At 41.5% G+C, this 19,153-nt stretch overlaps 4 protein-coding genes and 1 long non-coding RNA gene across 9 annotated transcripts in view; 2 read left to right on the top strand and 3 right to left on the bottom strand.

Moving 5' to 3' along the window:
* Nucleotides 1–1,535, bottom strand: part of camk1da (calcium/calmodulin-dependent protein kinase 1Da) — a 31,334-nt gene extending 29,799 nt beyond the window's left edge. For both annotated transcript variants that reach the window (XR_015084610.1, XM_086021754.1), the window contains exon 1: nt 1,438–1,535. Coding sequence is in view for 1 of the 2 variants with exons in the window: in XM_086021754.1 (XP_085877880.1) it covers nt 1,438–1,535 (98 nt within the window). In the remaining variant the exon portion in view is untranslated. The remainder of the gene's footprint in view (nt 1–1,437) is intronic.
* Nucleotides 1,536–3,662: 2,127 nt separating this feature from the next.
* Nucleotides 3,663–7,988, bottom strand: cdc123 (cell division cycle 123 homolog (S. cerevisiae)). Of its 2 annotated transcripts, none has more exons than XM_086021762.1 (12): nt 7,806–7,988; nt 7,542–7,613; nt 7,393–7,453; nt 7,220–7,252; nt 7,042–7,137; nt 6,863–6,969; nt 6,684–6,735; nt 6,519–6,594; nt 5,786–5,908; nt 5,678–5,706; nt 5,334–5,576; nt 3,663–4,043 (listed from the first exon to the last, which is right to left on the bottom strand). In XM_086021762.1, exons 1-12 carry the CDS (start codon nt 7,877–7,879, stop codon nt 3,999–4,001), a joined length of 1,011 nt encoding a protein of 336 aa, XP_085877888.1. In that variant the 5' UTR covers nt 7,880–7,988; the 3' UTR covers nt 3,663–3,998. The 2 variants fall into 2 exon arrangements, with proteins under 2 accessions (XP_085877888.1, XP_085877887.1); XM_086021761.1 differs by having other exon boundaries at nt 3,663–4,046; nt 7,806–7,983.
* Nucleotides 7,989–8,588: 600 nt separating this feature from the next.
* On the top strand, nt 8,589–10,961 carry nudt5 (nudix (nucleoside diphosphate linked moiety X)-type motif 5). The gene is given in 8 exon segments (XM_086021766.1): nt 8,589–8,824; nt 9,007–9,074; nt 9,160–9,212; nt 9,288–9,395; nt 9,468–9,563; nt 9,655–9,771; nt 9,973–10,104; nt 10,181–10,961. Coding segments are annotated over 8 exon segments (834 nt in total). The 5' UTR covers nt 8,589–8,674; the 3' UTR covers nt 10,291–10,961.
* LOC147126691 (uncharacterized) lies at nt 9,172–18,182 on the bottom strand. Its single transcript, XR_015084616.1, has 4 exons — nt 18,064–18,182; nt 14,610–15,396; nt 14,103–14,498; nt 9,172–9,620 (listed from the first exon to the last, which is right to left on the bottom strand). It is a non-coding gene; the product is annotated as an uncharacterized LOC147126691 (long non-coding RNA).
* On the top strand, nt 11,349–19,141 carry fbh1 (F-box DNA helicase 1). 3 transcript variants are annotated; one of them, XM_086021745.1, is made up of 21 exons: nt 11,349–11,603; nt 11,681–11,824; nt 11,901–12,322; nt 12,510–12,646; nt 12,727–12,874; nt 12,945–13,126; nt 13,960–14,034; nt 14,165–14,256; nt 14,351–14,519; nt 14,592–14,805; nt 15,050–15,137; nt 15,210–15,305; nt 15,383–15,519; nt 15,609–15,705; nt 15,777–15,943; nt 17,080–17,152; nt 17,223–17,417; nt 17,623–17,748; nt 17,874–17,980; nt 18,078–18,212; nt 18,791–19,141. In XM_086021745.1, exons 1-21 carry the CDS (start codon nt 11,585–11,587, stop codon nt 18,950–18,952), a joined length of 2,985 nt encoding a protein of 994 aa, XP_085877871.1. In that variant the 5' UTR covers nt 11,349–11,584; the 3' UTR covers nt 18,953–19,141. The 3 variants fall into 3 exon arrangements, 2 of the variants coding, with proteins under 2 accessions (XP_085877871.1, XP_085877870.1); XM_086021744.1 differs by having other exon boundaries at nt 11,681–11,827; XR_015084607.1 differs by lacking the exons at nt 18,078–18,212; nt 18,791–19,141 and having other exon boundaries at nt 11,681–11,827; nt 17,223–17,371.
* The last annotated feature ends 12 nt before the right edge of the window (nt 19,142–19,153 follow it).

Below are 19,153 nucleotides of genomic sequence, written 5' to 3'. Positions count from 1 at the left end.
TGGATGACATCACATCCTGTCCAGTTTGACTCACAGGAAATGCTCATCTAATCACGGTGTCCATTTCAGATTTTTTTTTTTTTTTTTACAGCTCAAGTCAAGCCTCATTACACAACCTGCCCAAATCTTTGTTTTGTATTCAGGTTGAAGTCCCTCTAAATCCCGACATTGTTAATCCCAATCTGCATCCGCCCCAGCAAATCAGCAACGGGCTGTCGGGATTACGGGTAGTCTGCAGACAGGAAAAAAAAAAAGATGTAGAGGAAGAGGAGAGAAACATCCCTCTCAAAACACAAGTGTCAATTCAAGTGGGAGAAAAAAAAAAAGGCGTAAGTGCGACAACTAAACTGTCGCTGGCGCTGAGAGAGCGTCTTTCTTCAATCTGTTCAAACCTTGCTGTCATCAACAGGAATCCCTCCCTCAGGGTATAGTGAGGAAATGTGTCAAAAAAACATGACTTTTGAACAGCGGGTGATATGTACAAATGTATGTTATGTACATAAATGTTTTGGCACTGGGAAAACTCAGATGCGAGAATGAATTTTTGTCTTCAAAAACACTATTATGAATTACTCACTGACAAACGAAATGGTAAAAATACAACAACAACAAAATCCATTTATGAATATTAATACTTCCGACAACTTGTTTTCCAACAATCCAGCCATTTTCTATAACTCTGGTGACAATTTAGGTTGGGGCAGACGTACAAACCACTTCTCCACTTTGCTGGCCTATGTTATCCAGTATTGGGCAAAAGTATTGGGACACCATTAGCTTGTTTTATGAGCCTTTTTGTACATTAGTCAATACGACTTGTAAACCATGAACTAATAAGACAGCAGGTTCGCACAAACGAATACACACACATTTTATGTCATCATTTTGGTAATAATCTGGATTAGGAAACATAACATTATCATTAGTTGTCTTCAATATAATATCAGTGGAGCTGTCGAACCCCCAGAATCATTTCTGTTACCCATCCTGCCCGCTAACAAGCAAGCGCCCGATTGTTTGATATTTATTTACATATCCATTTATAAGAAAGTCTTTTACTAATACATTTTTAGGACGAATATCAAACTGGACACATAATGGTCCATTCCCTTCTAGGTCGAATACATTACCAAAATAAATCACCCAAAACATATATTTGAATATCTTAGTCACACTTCTTCTATGTTTCCTATACTGGTAATATCTATCATTCCAATGTAAAAACGCTATTATTGCAATGCGCTCAATTGAAAAAATATATCAATACTGTATGAGAAATGTGACAGTAATTAACAACACCTGTCAAGCCTCCGCAACTGTAGCCCATTACCGAAAATGCTAAAGCGCTAAAGTGATGTCACCGCAAAGTCACTTTGTTTGCACACTAGCATGGATGCGCGAGGAACGTCAAGGGCGGTCAAAGTTGCTTCTACTCACGTGCCGAGGACTTCCTTCAAATCGAACATCTTCTTGATGTCGTCGACCTGCTTCTTCCACGTCTCCCCCCCGCTGGTGTCTCCGTTCTCCCGAGCCATGGCGCTGCTTTGATACCGGAGTTGGGTGGGGGGGGGGGGGGGGAAGCGGGATTCGGGCCCCGGAAAAAAAAAAAAAAAAAATGTCAACAAAATGTGAGGGCTCCGAGTTTTTGTGAGGGCTGTCCCGGTAGTGAGAGCTCAGCTGCGGCAGGACCATGTGAGTCCTCCAGCAGTTTGCCGTGTCCCTGCTCCTCTTGCCTCCCTCCCCCTCTCCACCTCGCTCTCCCTCTCCTCCTCGGGCTGTCAATTATTCGGATGTACTTCCACTTCCTGCCGCGGCCTTAAAAAATAAGAGCATGGATGGAGTTTGGGATTGTTAACTTGAAACGTATTAATGACGCATGTATACTGTTCGTTTTCCACGAATTAAGTATGTTAATAAGTGTCTATATCTCGTCAATTGCAGAGCCTTTCGAAATGTATTAATAGCCTGGCTGGCGTTAATAAATGGATGTTGACTCATTTCAGAAAACATAAAAATGTATGTTTTTTTAGTTGTACTCATTCACGGTTCAGAGATTCCACATACTCACCATTTTCCTTCATTTAGCACACACTGCTAAATCTTCAATTAAGTAGACTCAAATGTGACAGGCAATGGGCCTAGTGAACAGGAACTTTTTGCGACTGAATTATAAAATGACATTTTTAAATACTTTAATTTTGGTGTACAGTAAATTTGGCCTACTTTAGTAAATTAATTAAATTTAAGGAAAGAGTGACATTTGAAAACGAGTCAACCCTGACTTGATTGATGTTTTAATAATTGTGAACTAAACATGTATTGCACCAAATGTTTTTAACAAAATCAGACATGGATGCATTATTGTTTCGTTTACATGATTACATTTTTTTTTGTTACTCTAACTGACCTGACCCATCTGTCCATATTAAAAATGAAATGTGCCTTTGGGCAAGAAAATGTTCCCTTGTGTACAGTAAATTGTGCCGTTTTGCCGTTGACGCTCTTATTCTGAAGGCAAGTCCCTGCAATTTCCTGTATTTAACCAAGCGCCTCTATCAAACTTGACACAAAAAAAAAAAATGCTGTCACCTGGAGATTAATTGAAAAGCTGCCAGCGCTCCAGTTTTAGCAATGCAGCACAATAAAAAAGCAAATAATATACCTCCCCATCAGTTGGATGGGCATAGTCCCACCTAGATGACTATTTTGATGTCAGCACACTAGGGGAGGAGCTCTCATCCTCACAGTCGGACAGCTGTGGAGGTCATCTCAGGCTGTGCAACGACAACACCACCACGCCGGCCTTAATACTTGCATGGACAGAGGCGGTGAAGAAGGTGGCGGGGGGGTTGAGGTGCAGTCCTGGCTGCTCATGAGTATTCTGGCTGCAAAGCACTGCAGCCCTTTCTCAGCTGTAGCCAAGGAAAACACCTCGGGCTCCTCAGCCCCTCCCCCCCCCCCCCATGATCCCCCTTTGGACTGAGTCAGCATATCGTGCCCTGTTGGAATCGTCAACCGGAATTGTGTGAATGCGTCCATTTTTTTTTTCCATTTCAAAATTTCAAATTAAAAGCCCCAAAATTCAAACTTTTGTTTTTACCCCCCTCTAAATTTCTATTCTAACATTCTTAAACGTCATATACGTATACGGAGATGTTGTTTCTCAACTCATTAAATCGAGACTCTTTTTTTTTTTTTTTTTTTTTTCCCTTCACCTGCTTTGCACAATTGATTCCTGTGATCGCTATCTACTTGTTGTATTAATATAACGCTCATATCAGTATTGCGTAGCTTTCCGATCGCAATTCCCACGTATTCATTCCGGGTCAAAGCAGGACGCCGTATGTCTGCCCGCAGCCCATAACGATGATAAACCCGCAGCATTTTCCACACTCTGGCTCTTTAACTATAACTCCCACCTCGCCGGCTTTTTTCTACACTCCTGTAATTGCTATTTCAATCCAGCCGAGGGGGGGGGGGGAGCAAGGTTGGGTATGGGGGGCAGGAATGACTACACACTCGAGCACACAATACACGACACAAATTGAAGAGGGCCGCTTGGAGCTCATTTAGCTCGTGGCGTAATTGCAGCCCGTTACGTAAAAAGCACAATCAATTCCTAATGTGCTAGTTTGGCGGCATCCACCAGACGTGACAGCTCGGTCGATATATGACAAAAAGTTTAATGGGGTTCCGCGGGACAGAGATGCATGATGGGAAAACGACACCGAAAAAAAAAAAAAAAATAAGGGGAGGGGGGGTGGGGGGCGCCTGAAGGATTGAGGCAATGAGTGTGTCAGGAGAGCTCAGACTAAATTGGCCGTGATCAAGAGCTTTAGCGTTAAATAAAGGTGTTTGTTTTGCACACATGCTGGGGTTGCGCGGTCGAAAAAGAAGAAGACAGGATTTAAGATGAAAAGGACACACGTCAATCATGACACCTTATCTCCCGTAAGCATAATTATTCTCTCATGCCACGTGCGGGACTCCGGAAAACGTCACTGCGGAGGCTCCTCGTCCTCTTCGTCCTCCTGTTGGCTTTTCTGCTGTTGGGTCAGAGACGCTCGTTTAGTGGCGATGCCAACTGATGCGATGCTGTGTGAGTAGATGGTTTTTTTTTTGGTTTTTTTTTTAAAGAAAATAAACATGCCGCCTTTATTGGTTATATACAGGGGGGCACCTATTGCGATATTTTTTTGTTTTATTTAAATATGCCCTTCTCTCTATAAAAAATATGTTTAACTGCTTCTTTAAATTAAAAATAGTACTATTATTGACTGGAAACAGGAAGTAAGGGGGAGAGAGGGGTGGGTGCGTTGTTCATGTTTATAAAGGCTTGACGCCTTTATAGAGGGGTATATCACTTGTGTTTTTTTTGTTTGTTTTTTTTTAAATAAAGATTTCCTCTGAAAACATAATTTTCAACTCCACCAACTCTGTCGAAATGTGTACAAAAATAAACGGTTAAATATCTGGTGTGCCGATTATCTGCACCGATATTTGGCGTTTTGATGAATATCGGCATCGGCTTTTTAAAAATTATTATTTTTTTTTTTTTTTTAATTTGATGGCCGATAATAAATCAATTTAAAATGGTCTTGAAATCTATTTTAACATTTGTCATTTTGAAATTTTGGAGAACTTCATTTACTGTAGAAAACTATACGGAGAATTTCATCACAAAAATGTACTGTATATTGCCAAAAAATTCTTATTATAATTTAAATAAACAATATTATGCAAATCTGGAAAATTGTTCAATAAACATATGCTTATATATGTTTCAACAAATTTAAAAGTTTTATTTTTTTTAATTTAGGTTTTGACGCCAATATTTTGTTTTTTACTGAAAATGAATACCGGCCCCAAATATCGGTTATCGGCCTCCTTGACGACTAATAATCGGTATTGGCCCTGAAAAAAGCATATCGGTCTATGTCTATTAAATATGCAAATTTGCTCAATAAAAATGTTATACTGTATTTACGAGTACACCATCATGTTCGAGGGGGTGCGCATTTTTGCCCAAAATAAAATGTTAAATATAAAAACTCCCTTTTCAAACAAAGTAATTTTAACTCCACTTGATCATATTTGCATCATAAAACAGCGATGGTGCACACAATGGCAGAAAAATTTTCAAGGATTTTTTTTTCTTTCACGTTTCCATGATTACAAATGATTAAATACCAGGTTAGGAAAGATTATATTATTATAAGATTCATTATTATATATAAACGCTAGCTATATATAATAGGATGTTGTTTAGTATGCTGCTCTTTCATACGGCTATTTTTTTTTTTTTTTTTTTTTTTAAGGATAAATCCACTCACCAGTTTGAGGAAGTCGATGAGCTTGTACGCGTCCTCTCCAGTGGATAGGTCCACGAAGTCACGTGGGATTCGGTAGCTCAGGCAGGGACTGGGCTGCACCGTCACCTCGCTGGTGGTGTAGCGGAAAGACGGTCCGTCCTGCTCCTGGCCGCTTTCCGCACCGGACGTCAGCTCGTCCCAGTTGAACAGTAGGGAATCGGTGACCTCACCGAATGGGTTCACATCAATAAGCCACACCCTCCCCTTTGCGAACGGCCATCCCCCCAAAAAAAGAGGGGGGGGGGGGAATATATTAGCATGAACCTCCTTATGTCTTAGCTTGTCAAAAATGTGCTCATGCTTACCTGGCTATCTCTGTAGACATCCAACACAACTGTAAAACAGATACAAAAGTCAATGCGGTCCTCAAACTTGACGCTAAAAGTTGATGAGACAGAAAAATATACACTCACCGTCCTCATCCAGGAAGTTATACTGGATGTGCTGGCTAAAGAAGTGCTGGATGGCATGAACAATGGAGTCCTGCTGCTTTAAGATGTGCGGATAATACTGAGTATAGTCTCTTTGGCTGATTGCTGGCAACGCATGGAAGCAAAGACAAAAGTGAATTGATGTCTACACTAACACAAAAAAACATGATGTACTAACATATTTTTCTCTGTGGCTTTTTGACAGTTTGTCCAGGTGCAAAATTGTATAATACACTGTATGAAATAAATACAGTATTATATGAATGTAGCAAGCAAAAATATATGACAAAATACGTCATACGTATAAAAATTTAAAAAAGAGCTCTAATTGGGACATGCCCCCCACACACACATTTTTCTTTTCAAATTGAACTGCGCCAGTTGACCACATCCAAAATAACATCCTAAAAGATGCAAAAATATATATATATATCTATGTAATCTGTATTGTGACCATTCATCCACAGGAAAAATATGTAAATATTTATTTTATTTGCCCAGGAATTGATTGGCAACCAGTCCAAGGTAGAAAATGGATGGCTTTTATTTGAGGTCTTATGGCGCCATCTATTGCTTAAGATTTATTTTAAATTTTTGTGTTATTACTATTATATGAGATTAAAAGAGGATAAATTGGTGTATAATCTCATGTGACTGACAGAAAACAAAACAACGTTTACCGTATGTATGATGGACATATGCTAGTTGGTCTTACCAATCAGTTTATTTTCCTTAACAAAGCAGCGGAACTCTCCGCCGGGGATCAGCTCACTCCACTTTCTCAGGACCAGCTGAGGAGAGGAGAGAATACACTGTACATTTAACAAACAAAATGCTCACTACTTCATTTCTTCCTTTTTTAAAATTTTTTTTTAAATACCTCATAATTGATGACGGGATCGGGGGAATCCTGGTCAGTGCAGTGAAGGAATCTGCACACAAATGGGAGGTATAAAGAAAAAAAACTTCCGATTATATGACAACTGAGAGGAGGAATGACATATTTGGCACATTTATGCGACTGTCATAAAAGCTCATTCTTGTGAATTAACGGCTTACGGCTGCGTGAGGTCGTGGGTGATGAAGTCGGAGCTTTTGAAGAGGAGAAATACTTCGCTGAGACTCTGACATTGAAGGGAGCTGTTCAGTGCAATCCAGTTGGCATCCTAAAGTGAACACACAATATTACAACTGGAAGATATATATAAATCTCCAATAGAATCTCGCTTTGTTTTTACCCTCGGAGCGCTCCAGTTGAGTTTGGGAAAAACACGACCACCCAAAGAATTTACCGCCTCCAGCACTTTGGCCGTGAATTCTGGGAACTCGGGAGCCTGGTGGAGATGCACACACAGGGATCAAGTTGTGCAATCATCCATCATAATAATGCGTGTATATAACATTTTAGTTGCTTACTGTGACTGTGGTGGTTGTTTCATCATCTGACCACTACGGTAGGGTAGAGGAAAGGAAATATTACAAATTCACAGATGCAAGACACTTTCGTCAGAAAAGTCACTGGCTGTCTTGTATTTCGATTACTGTATTATCTTTTTTTTTTTTTTTTTCAAACGCCAGTTTCTCCTCACCTGAATGTCTTCCTCAGCATCCGAATCGCTGTTAATGTGCGTCTGCTGTGCGATGTGGTCACTTGTGAAGGTGAAACAATTGGAAGAAATCAACCTCTTGGAATAAAAATAATCATTTTTCCTTTAAGAGTTTGTGTGGTGCTTCATACCTTCCAGAGACTACCAGTGTCCCGTCGTCCAGTAAATAATCGATTACATTTTGAGGCAGTGGAAGAATCAGACTACAAAAATATTAGAAACATAATTAGCAGAATTAAGAGAGGGCATGACAGACAAAAGTGCAAGCAAGATGGCACCGTACCAATACTAAACATGATCATTGAAGATGACGTATGGAAACTACAAATTGATGATGGTGAAGACAAGAGATTACAGAAATAAAGCCATACATACACACACAATGAGCTTGTTACCTTTTAATTGTATGTTGCTTAAATATCGGATACCAGACGGAAAATTGACAGTGAGCAACTTGCTCCTTCTTCATGCTGCAACTTCCCGTAGCGGAGCAGTGTCCGTCAGTTATTATCTTCCCACACTCTTCCTTGTTATTAAAACTAATTACGATTTATTTGCTAATATAACAAACCCAAACCAACCACTGATTTCTTTTATGCAGTATTTATGTGTTTAACTATTTCTGGTACCATAAAAACAACTACTGAATTGCAATAACAAGGGTTATTGTGACCTGAACTGGGGAGGTATTTTAGTGTTACACACATCTTCAGAAATGTTCCACGAATAAGATGAGCCAAAATTGGAGCGTCGCGTCGAGTCTAAATTATTATCCTAACTTCACGGTCGTTATTTTTACTGTATAATAACAGCCACTGAATCAAAGACTTAGTATTAGAGGTTACTGACGTGGACGATTAGTATACCAATAAAAGTTGCTTTGTTAATAATTTAGATTTGTTTTTTTCTTAACGTGCACGAGGATAACGCAGGAATCTTTCTGTAGAATGTCTCCGGTTCCATAACTCAGCTTCAGAAAACACACAAAAAAAATTCTTTGGCGTCACACACAAAAGAATTATTATTTTAACATTATATTTATATATCAACTGATTTGAACTGACTAGATGCTTATTTGGGAATAGGGTGACGCTCGCGGTACCCGGAAGTACTAACGGCTTGAGCGCTCAACTACGTCATTGTCTTCTCCGGCTCGGTTGGTGTGGTTTCACGTGAGTTAAGTTTACACATTACCCAATTCACTTGACCGTTTAAAGTTCAAAATTTGCTTGTTCCCCCGCGGAAAGCTTAGATACGCCAGTATATGTCCACGCAACAAAGTTATTTCTTTTTATTTTTAACAGAAACGCCTTCATCTAAATGGTGGCTTGAAGTGTACATTTCTCCAGCAAATACAATGAACCACACTGAAGATTCCAAGGAGACGACAGCGCCGCACGTCGTGAAAGAAGAGGTATGTTTACGTAACTTCTCCAAAGTGTTAAAGTTACTCGAGTCCACATGAATTGTGAATGAGCGGTCACGTCCCTTATGTGTGTCAGATCTGCAGATACGTGCGTTGGCACGTAAACGCATCAGTTGCGTTTTGGATCGCTCGGAAAATATAGGGGGAGAAATATTGTCTTTTTGTGACAGCTCTTGGCATCAGGCAGATGGGTAAAGCTGGAGAAGACCACCTACGTGGACCCTGCTGGAAACACCAGGCATGATGATCTTTTTTTTTTTTGGCCAGGATATAAAGAATCACTGGAGTTTTTTCAGTCATGTCCTAACGTGTTCGTCCAACAGGCTCTGGGAGACCGTGAGGAGGACAACTAGGCAAACCCACACAGACGTTGACGGTAGTTTTGGGAGGGGTTCTCAAACCTTTGACATCTAGTGGATGGAACGCCTTTCTGACCAAGGTGCGCCCGCAGGTGTCGGCATCATTGCGCTGCTGAAGAGGACGCTGCACAAAGACTGCGTGGTGATGGTGAAGCAATTTCGTCCACCGATGGGATGCTTCACGCTGGAGTTTCCTGCAGGTGAGGACACTTTTCAAATGGTACTTTTGATTAATTTTATTTATTTATTTATTTATTTGTACACCTGCTCAGGCTTGATCGACGAGGGTGAGAGCGCGGCGACGGCGGCGCTGAGGGAGCTGAAGGAGGAAACGGGCTACAAGGGCGAAGTCGTCGGGGTGACGCCAGGTGTTGTTTCGTAATCACGTACTCGAGCGCGTTTGGCCCGCTAAAAAAAACGCCGCGCTGTGGAAACGCATTTTGCCGTTGCTTAATGCAGTGACTTGTCTGGACCCGGGCCTGTCCAACTGCACCACCCAGATTGTGATGGTCAACATCAACGGTGACGAAATGGAAAACATCAACCCGACACAGCAGCTGGGTGAGGGAGAGTGACGTTTTGTTTTCTCGTGTCCGCACTCGCTTCAACGACATATCGGCATGTGACACTTAATGCGGCGCACATGACATCAGAGCTGTCCAATTCCAAAGCACAGTCTTGACAAAAACAACAAGATGTCTGAAGGTTCTAAAACGTATCCTGGCTAGTGGCTAGCTAATTTTTCTCTTTTGTTTCTCTTCAGGTGATGGGGGTAAGTTGAGTCTTTTGTATTTTCAAAAATAATCCTCTCACTGAATAAAGTAGATCAACTTTTTTTTTTTTTTTTTCCTTCAGAATTCGTGGAAGTCATCCTTTTACCGCTTGATGAATTCCAGACGAAAATAGATGGTAAGATAATTACGCTCCTCCTGTACTCCGTCTCTCGAGTAGGGCGATTAATAAGCCTTTGTGTTTCATTCTGTAGAGCTGCTGAAGAAAGAAGAAATCGTGGTGGACGCCAAGGTTTACATTTTCGCCATGGGGATGGTGCAGGCTTTTTTCAAGCCGAGGGAGCTCCCTGTGCTCAAGCAGTGAAACGGCTGAAATAATATTATGACATGGGACCGAATGCTTAAATTGTCTGACGTGACTATGTGCAACCCTCCAAAGTGAAATTCAAAGTCCAAAAAAAAGCAAACTATCACTGTAGCTTAGGCGTCATTATTTGGATCCCACGTGCCATGTTCCTGAATGTTTACTCCATGTTTCATTTCAGGTAATAGTCACATCCATAGGAAGTAAGGTCAAGATCATGTTTCAGGTTTTTACGACATTCTAATTAGCGTGCCAGGCTACATTTTGTGACTGTAATACATTCCTTAACATAGGCTAACATATTGTTACTAAGCTAGTAGGACATGCACGTCTGCACATTGTTGAAAACTTATCGATGAAGGCCTTTTGAGGGTTTGATTTTGTGGCTCTTTTTCCAAACGTTAATGGTTGCTTCAGTGCCGTGTGATGAAATGGCACTTGGCTTTTAATCATGTATGTTTATGTCAGTTCGTCCGTTAACATTTACATGTCGCTGAGGTTTCATTCTCTCTTTTTCAACTCTACTGTAAGATACAAAGGACAAAAAGTTACTGTTAAACAATTCATGCTGTGCCAACAGCCTTGTTTTGAGGCCATCATCCCGACATTGATGCTGTACTTATCCCGGAGACTAGAATTTTCTGACCAATTAATAAATGTATTACTACCTATGATCTTGTGTGAATCTTCTATTTAAAAAAATATGCAGTACATTCTGTAGAATCCAAGAGCATGTTTAACCATGTCGATACAAATCAAAAAAGATTTGCTAGTAAAGAATGTGTAATTGTAATCTATTCTGATGGTGTTATAATTAAGTATACTCAATATACCAATTTCGCTGTATTAATTGGGAAACCAATTATATTATCGAATTAAATGTATTGTTTCTAAAAAGAAAGAAAACCTATTGAATTACGCCAATTAAAACACGAATAATGAATACACTTGAAGCAACCCATCAATAGAATGCAGTTACACCTTTCCTCCACGTGGTGGCAGTAAGCGACTTAGCGCAAAGACTACCAAGCGCGTCCGCCACGTCACTTCCGCCAAAACAACTCTTCGGTTTTCCTTTCAGCTTTACTTGAAATTGACGTCGCCCGATCCGACGGCACGATCCCAACAAGACATTTATTTATAGTCAAATACTTTCACTAAGTTAGGCGACTCGGAATATCATTTATGTAATGAGCGCCTGCAACGTTTAGCTCCCAACTTTCAATTGCAATCAAAGCATCAAATGTTGCTTATCAAATCCAGGTACTGTACATGCTGAACAAAAGTAAAGAGTATGGAAGTGGCTGTAAAAGGTAAGTCCCAAACACAAGTCGAATGGCTATTGCTATTGTGGTTGTTGTTTTAATTTGACTACATTTATTTATCCAAGGGAGGGCCAAGAGGAGGCATTTAAATGCAGACGAACTAGAAAAAAGTGAAGTGGGTCTCGAAGCCCTCACCCACCCCCAAAACTTGTGCAGAAGCGTGAGCAGCGCTTCCAGTCTCAAACCAAGGACTACCAAAAGATGGAAATGTGGTAAATTAAATTCAAACTTGACTGGTGGTAGATGGGAGATATTCCTAACGTGAATCTTCAAATGTCATGACAGCCTCAGTCACCTCCGGTGCCGAAAACGACTTCCCCACATGCACAAATGGACTCAATGGCGAACCAGAAGACGCAGTCAGTTTGGATGAGGACAATGAGGTCTTGTTGCCCTCAGACCCCGAGGAGCAGACGGAAAACAAGCACATCGACTACTTGGAGGGGATAACGGCCGACATGTTTGAAGGAGACTTTGACTGCCCTGACAAGCCGGTGGTGCACGAGGAGCCGGAGGTGGAGGCCCTGCCCGACGCCGCCTACGGTCTCCTGGGGAGCGGCAAGGAGCTGCTGCAACCTCAGGGTTGTGTTGACGACCTCCCGGAGGAGCTGCTCAGGCAGGTCCTCAGCCTCCTTCCCGCTCGAGACCTGTACAGGAGCGCCAGACTGGTGTGCCATCGCTGGCACGACGTGATTGAGGATGCCATGGTGAGACTTTAGCTGGGACGGAATTATTATTATTATTTTTTTTCCGTTTTATGACCTTTATTTAACATGGTTCGTCCTTCCATACCATCTTTCCTCCCCCCGCCCATCCTTAAATGCGAAATGGTTAAAAGTACACCTACTTTTGACCCACCGTTTTCATCCATCAAGATTGTTCCTTTTTTCGCAGTTTATGCCCTTCAAGAAACGATACTATCGCTACATGATGCACGAAGAGGTCACCGTGGCCGAGGTCACCTCCTCGTTGATCAAGAGCGGCGTCACAAAGCCGGCAATGTCACAGCACGGCATTCGGAACCTCGTTATGTACGTTTTTTTTTTGTTGTTTTTTTTTTAAGTAGGACTTGCTGTCCGAGCGTTAATGGAGGTCTTTTGTTGGTTGACAGTTTAATGGCGCAACATAAGTTCGGCGAGAGGGTGGATCCGACGCAAGTTCTGGAGCGCGTGAAGAAACATCGCCTTTTTCCTCACGCCGAGGCCTCCATCAGATTACGCATTCGGAATGTGCCCGAGTGCCGACATCTGGACGCCGAGGTTGAGCGGACACGCTCCCGCAATCAATTTATTTGGAAGGGTTACGGTAACGCGTGTTTGATTCCCGAAGGGCCCCAACCCGTTTGCGGCCATGGCGGCGATATTACTCCTCAGCGAGAGCGTCGACGACGTTCAGGCTTTGGTGACGTTGCTGGGCGGCTGCATGTCGTCCAGCGCGGTCACCGAGTTCCTCAGTCACATGGCCATGATGCTGCTCGCCGCCGTCAGACACAAGGTTAAGATAAGCGAGAGGTAAGGCCGGCTTGTTCCGAATATTTTTTTTTTTTTTTTCATCTTAACAGGTACGTATTACGGGAAAATGATTGGATACAAATCGTCTGGCTTCATTATTTATGAATTCACCTATTTGTGTTTTTATTAGGGCTGTCAAAGTTAAAGCATTAACTATGGGGATTAAATTTCGTAACGCACTCCAAAAAATTAACTCAGTTAACTATGGAGATTAATTTAAATTTCATAACGCACTAAAGAAAATTAACTCAGTTAACTCAGTTTGATTGACTTCCTGTTGCAGCTGACCTCTGCTCACTGTGCAGACAAACTTAGAGGAGAGTCACTGTCGCAAAGACGGACTTTTACGTAGTTTTACTTTAAAAAGTTGCTTGACGGCTCATTGGGAGAAATCCAAAATAATTTGCACACTTTGCACAGCCAAATTCAAATACCAAATTAGTTGTATTTGACAGGAAAAGAATCATATTCAAGGATCAAAGAAAGCTGTTAGAACAGTCTTTGAATCGAAATATACTTTTTTCCGCATTAATTCCAAGATTTTACTAAAGTAAATAACGAGTCCAAGCTTCGTAAAAAATGGTAGTTGAAAAATACGATTCATCGCAATTAACTATGGAAAATTTTGCGATTAATTAGTTAAAAAATTTGAAGCGCTTGACACCACTAGTTTTTACGCTTTTTCTGAAATGCCCAAAAATGCCACAAGATGGCGCCAAAGCTATTAGTAGGAAGCAGTACAGTAATTGTCTTTTATTTGGGCAATCTAACTTTTAAATTGATCGGGAAAAAAAGGTCAAATCAACGATTTTTTGGGGGGGGTGCTTTCCCAGGTTGCATTACAACATCTACTATGTTCTTCACCTGAGGGAGAACGGCCCCTTTTCTGTTAGCTCCTCGGACGCCAGGTGAGACCATCACATTGAGCACGTTTTCCTTTTCAGCTTTGTGATTTAGATATTCAAAATAATCGTACCTTAGCCATCCAGAAATGCTGTCCTGAATATTCATCCCGGCATCTTTTTGCGTTCCCGCCAGGGGCTCGCGCATGACGATGACCTCGGAACAGCTGAACATCCTCGGCCACGACATTCAGAAAGACCACTTGGTGAAGATCGTCGCTTTTGCAGGTAGAGCGAACGTTCGCGCTGGACATTTTCGAGAGCAATCCAAATCCGCTCGGGTGTCTAACACACTTTTTTTTTTTTTTTTTTGGCGGCGAAGGCACAGGGAAGACCACCACGCTGATCAAGTACGCCGAGCAGCGGCCACGCCTCCGCTTCCTGTACGTCGCCTTCAACAAGTCGGTGGCTAGCGAGGCCTCGCAGCGTTTCCCGCCCAACGTGGACTGCAAGACCGTCCACTCGCTGGCCTACAGAGACATCGGGAGATTGTAAAAAGCGTACGCAACCAAACGTCCGATTTGTATGGATTTGCATTTTGAGATCTCTTTTCTGTGACAAAGGTACCAAAAGAAGCTCACCTTTAACCTGAATTCCTTCTCCATCAACACGGTCCTGCCCAAAGGCCGAGGGGGGTACGCCAAGGCCAAAGTGGTGGCCATGACTCTCAACAACTTTGCGGCTTCCGTTGACGAGACCATCGGCGTGAGCCACGTGCCGAGCGCGCAAGTCAGTCTTCAAGGCCTCAAGACGCACATAACCCAAGATGAAAAACAGGTGAGGGGCGCCACACACAATTCTGAATGCGGGTCACGATACTCAACTCATTCACTGCCATTGACGAAGTTACGCGTCTTTTCACAGTCCGGCCATTGTATCCCAGGAACCTTTTTTTTTTTTTTTTTTTCACATTTTTTCAAAAGTTAGGGTAAAAGAGGGTCTGAAAATGTTAAGTAGCTGTTTAAATGTTTTTAAAAAAAAGTGGCAATAGTTGCTTAAATTCATCTTTTTGGATTTGTAGTTGTATGTCCGAGACGCAAGGAACATTTGGATGAAAATGAAGGACCCCAACGAGACGGAAGAAAAAGGCTACCACATAACTCACGATGGTAAGACCGTGATCCGTCAGGTGTGTATCATGAAAAATCGAAAACATTCTTTTTTTTTTTTTTCTCCGCCAGGTTACCTCAAATTATGGCAGCTCCAAAAACCAAAGGTCCGCCTCTCGGACCAATACGACGTCATTTTCATCGATGAAGCCCAGGACTGCACGCCGAGTACGTTCCACGAGGCACTTCTCGCTTTTTGTCGTCGTCGGCTTTGCTTCACCTTTCCCGCCCGCTCGCTTCCGCAGCCATCATGGACGTGCTGTTGACGCAGAGATGCGGCAAAATGCTGGTCGGCGATCCCCACCAGCAGATTTACACCTTCAGAGGAGCCATTAATGCATTGCAGACTGTGGAGCACACGCACATCTACTACCTAACGCAGGTTTGCGCACACAATCGCAGTCAAATCCTTTTTTTTTTTTTTTTTTTTTTTTTTCCCGCGCCGACGTTAAGTGGTCTTCCACCGTCCAGAGTTTCCGCTTCGGCGCCGAGATCGCCTTCGTCGGCGCCAGCATCCTCGCGGTGTGCAAGAACGTCCGCAAAATTCTCGTGGGAGGAAGGCAGAAAGGTAAAAGCGAAAAACGTCCGGCGCGTCTTCTCTCCGGCATAAGTGAGCTGTCGTCGCGCAACGTTTCGCAGGGGGCGTGTTTGATGAAAAATCGGCCCAGGCTCAACAGGATGTGGCCAACGGCAAGAGTCCCGGTCAGGGGAATACGGCCATCTTGTTCAGGTGCAACTTGGGCGTGTTTAGCGAAGCCGTGCGGCTGATGGAGGCCAACGCCAAGTGCAGCATCCACTTTGTAGGCGTAAGTGTCTTGTCCATCATTGGAATTTGTTTTCCTACATTAAAATCTTCCAGATTGACCGTTATTTAAAAAAAATTTAATTTAAAAAATTTACACATTGTTAAGTTACCCTTTATTTTTTCATTAAAATGTTTAATGCGCATGACAATGTATTTTATTTTTTCATTTTATTAACAATATGTGAATAAATTACCGTTTTCAAAAAGTTATGCAAAATTGTCTTATTTTAATACAATATATTTAATTAATTAAAATATATTTATAGTAAATTAGTCAGTTATTTAGTAATGCACAAATATTTTTAATAAAAAGTTAATTTTAATAAAATTCATTTTTATTTTATTCCTCATTAAAACATGTCATATACATGAAAAAAAGTAGTGCTGTCAAGCGATTAAATTTTTAAAGATAATTAATCTCAACATTTTCAACAATTGATCGCGATTAATCGTAATTTTCAAATTACAATTTTTTACAGCGCTTGGAACCGATACATACTTGCGTAAAATCATGGAATTAATGTGGAAAAAAAGTAAAAGTATATTTCGATTCAAATACTGTTCTAATAGTTTTCTTTGATCGTTGAATACGATTCTTTTCCTGTAAAATACAACAGTTGAACGATACACCAAAGACGTACAACTAATAAGGTATTTGAATTTGGCTCTGCAAAGTGTGCAAATTATTTTGGATTTCTCCAAAGAGCCGTTGAGCAACTTATTAAAGTAAAACTACATAAAAGTCCGTCTTTGCAACAGTGACTCCCCTCGAAGTTTGACTGCACAGTGAGCAGAGGTCAGCTGCCACAGCGAGTAAATAAAACAGAGTTAACTCTTTTTAGTGCGTTATAAAACTTTAATTAATCTTCATAGTTAATGCTTTAACTTTGACAGCCCTAAAAAAAAAAAAGTTTACTTTCCAAACATTTCCTAAAACTTAACCTATTTTGGAATGAGCTAAATGAATTAAAACATACATATAAAATGAAGAAATACATTTTATTTAACCACATTTGGGGAAAAACTGTCCAAATGCAACAAATAATTTTACGGCTCAGTTACGCCCGTATTCGGCCCGCCGGCCTTCCTTTGCCCACCTTTATTTATAGACTGCCATTCCATACTCTTACCTCACAGGGCGTGGACAACATTGGGTTGAATAAGATCAAGGACATTTGGTACCTAATGGAAGACAAAGATAACCGCAAACGTGAGGCCGCCGCGCCGCATTTTGCTGCGTTTGCGCGAGCTAAGCAACTGATTATCGTTCTCCTTCTCAGTGATCACGGACCACCTCATCGGATCGTTTGCAAACATGAAACAAAACTCTTTTGAGGCGCTCAAGCTCTACGCCCACAACACCGAGGACCGCGACCTGGAGGCCAAGATCACCATTGTGACCAAATACAAAGATCGCATCCCCCATCTGGTGAGGTGCCTGAGGAGGCACTCGGAGGATAACGTTAGAAAAGCGGGTGTGCACTTTTGACAATTAACTGCCAGACATTTTCAGAGCCTCTTTTACCCTAACGTCTGACAAAAAATATTTTTAAAAAATATAAATAAATTCCTAGGATTGAATGGCTGGACTGTGAAAAGACGAGTACATTCGTCAATGGTAGTGAATGAGTTAAAATGAAAAAAAAAAAATGACTATTCATGTTTTGTCCTTCCTTCCAGACTTCATACTTGGCACAGTCCACAAAGCGAAAGGCCTGGAATTTGAAATTGTGATGGTCAGTGACGACTTTGTCAACGTTCCCTGCTCCAGACACAACCTCCACCACTTCAACGACTTTGCTTTTTGTCAGTTTGCATTTACATTTTTTTTTTGTTTAGTCAGCCAAAATTTGAATCACCAAACAAAATTGTAGCCAGCTCTCGATTTGACTTTTTTTTTTTTTTTGTCTCGATTTATCAATTTATCTCAGGTAAAATCCCCCACGATGAATGGAACCTGCTCTATGTGGCGGTGACTCGCGCTAAAACGACGCTGATCATCACAAGGAGCATCCGCCGCATCATCACCCAGACCGGCGTAGGATATGTTCACATGCTCGCACGCGCTGCACACACTCCAATGCCAAAGTCTTTTTTAAGAAAAAAAATTTTTTTTTTTACCTTGTCATCGACAGGAGTATTTCTTGAAGTCGGTGATGCCCGGCGCGCCGTTGAAAGCCGGCGAGACGCCGCCATGCCTCGTTCCCGCCTGTCCCAACTGCATCACGCCTGGGGCTGCTTTCATGATGTGCAAAAGACAGATGACATATGTGAGGATAGTCGGCAACTTTGCAAAAATGGTTTCTAAGGCAACTAGGGATGTAACGATTAATCAAAAATCGATTTTAAATCGATTCGCTCTGATTAATCGAATCGATTAGTCATTATTAGAAATTAGTCATGACTTTTTTTTTTAAAAAAGGTGCAAAATTAATCGTTTTTGTAACGATTCTGCCGATTTTGTAATGGTGGAGTGTGATAATTAGGGATTTAAAATTTAAATTAAAATTGATTCGCCCCGATTAATAGATTAGATTAATTGAAAAATTGAGTTGCTTAAATTCATCTAGAAAATGATGCTTTTGCGCCAAACATGATTGCGTGTTGCGTTTATGGATGGTTGTAGAACCACACTAGTGCACAGAGACAAGCATGGTAGCAATTTTTAAAAAATCGAATCTAATCGGAAAACGGGAACTGAAAATCGAATTGGGGCTTGAGTGACATCCCTAAAGACAACCTTTCCTGCGTTTGGAGCCACAGACAAAAAACAAAAATCACTGCCCAAGTACAGTCCAGTTTGATTTTAAACATTTATTTCGATTGTTTCTCTTTTGTCTCTGTGCAGACGACTGGCCTGTCTCGCGAGGGCGCGCTCTGCGAGAGGTGCGTGTGGACTCGCGTGGGCCCGATCGCTTACCTCATGACCGACGACGTGCTCTCCATGGCTGAAGTTCCGGAGCGCTTCAACCAGCATTTATTCCACGTCATTTTCCATGCACCCTTCTGATTGGATTTTTTTTTTTTTTCTGTAACAGAAAACTTGGAATCGGGTTATTTTAAATGAAGCACCTTTGCTGTTGAAAAATCCCTGGTTTGGAGAAAAACAGCCCTTGGAATTGAATAGTTTGATTTGAAATGACTGAAAATGGGAAAATGTACATTTTTTTTGTAAATATAAAAAACAGTAAAGACAACACTCACACGTCTT

Source organism: Filicampus tigris, chromosome 22, assembly GCF_054856515.1.
Source record: "Filicampus tigris isolate MCC_2025a chromosome 22, RoL_Ftig_1.0, whole genome shotgun sequence".
Lineage (NCBI taxonomy): Eukaryota > Metazoa > Chordata > Actinopteri > Syngnathiformes > Syngnathidae > Filicampus > Filicampus tigris.
The sequence above is the reverse complement of the archived record's forward strand: the minus strand, read 5'-3'. Positions and strand labels throughout refer to the sequence as shown.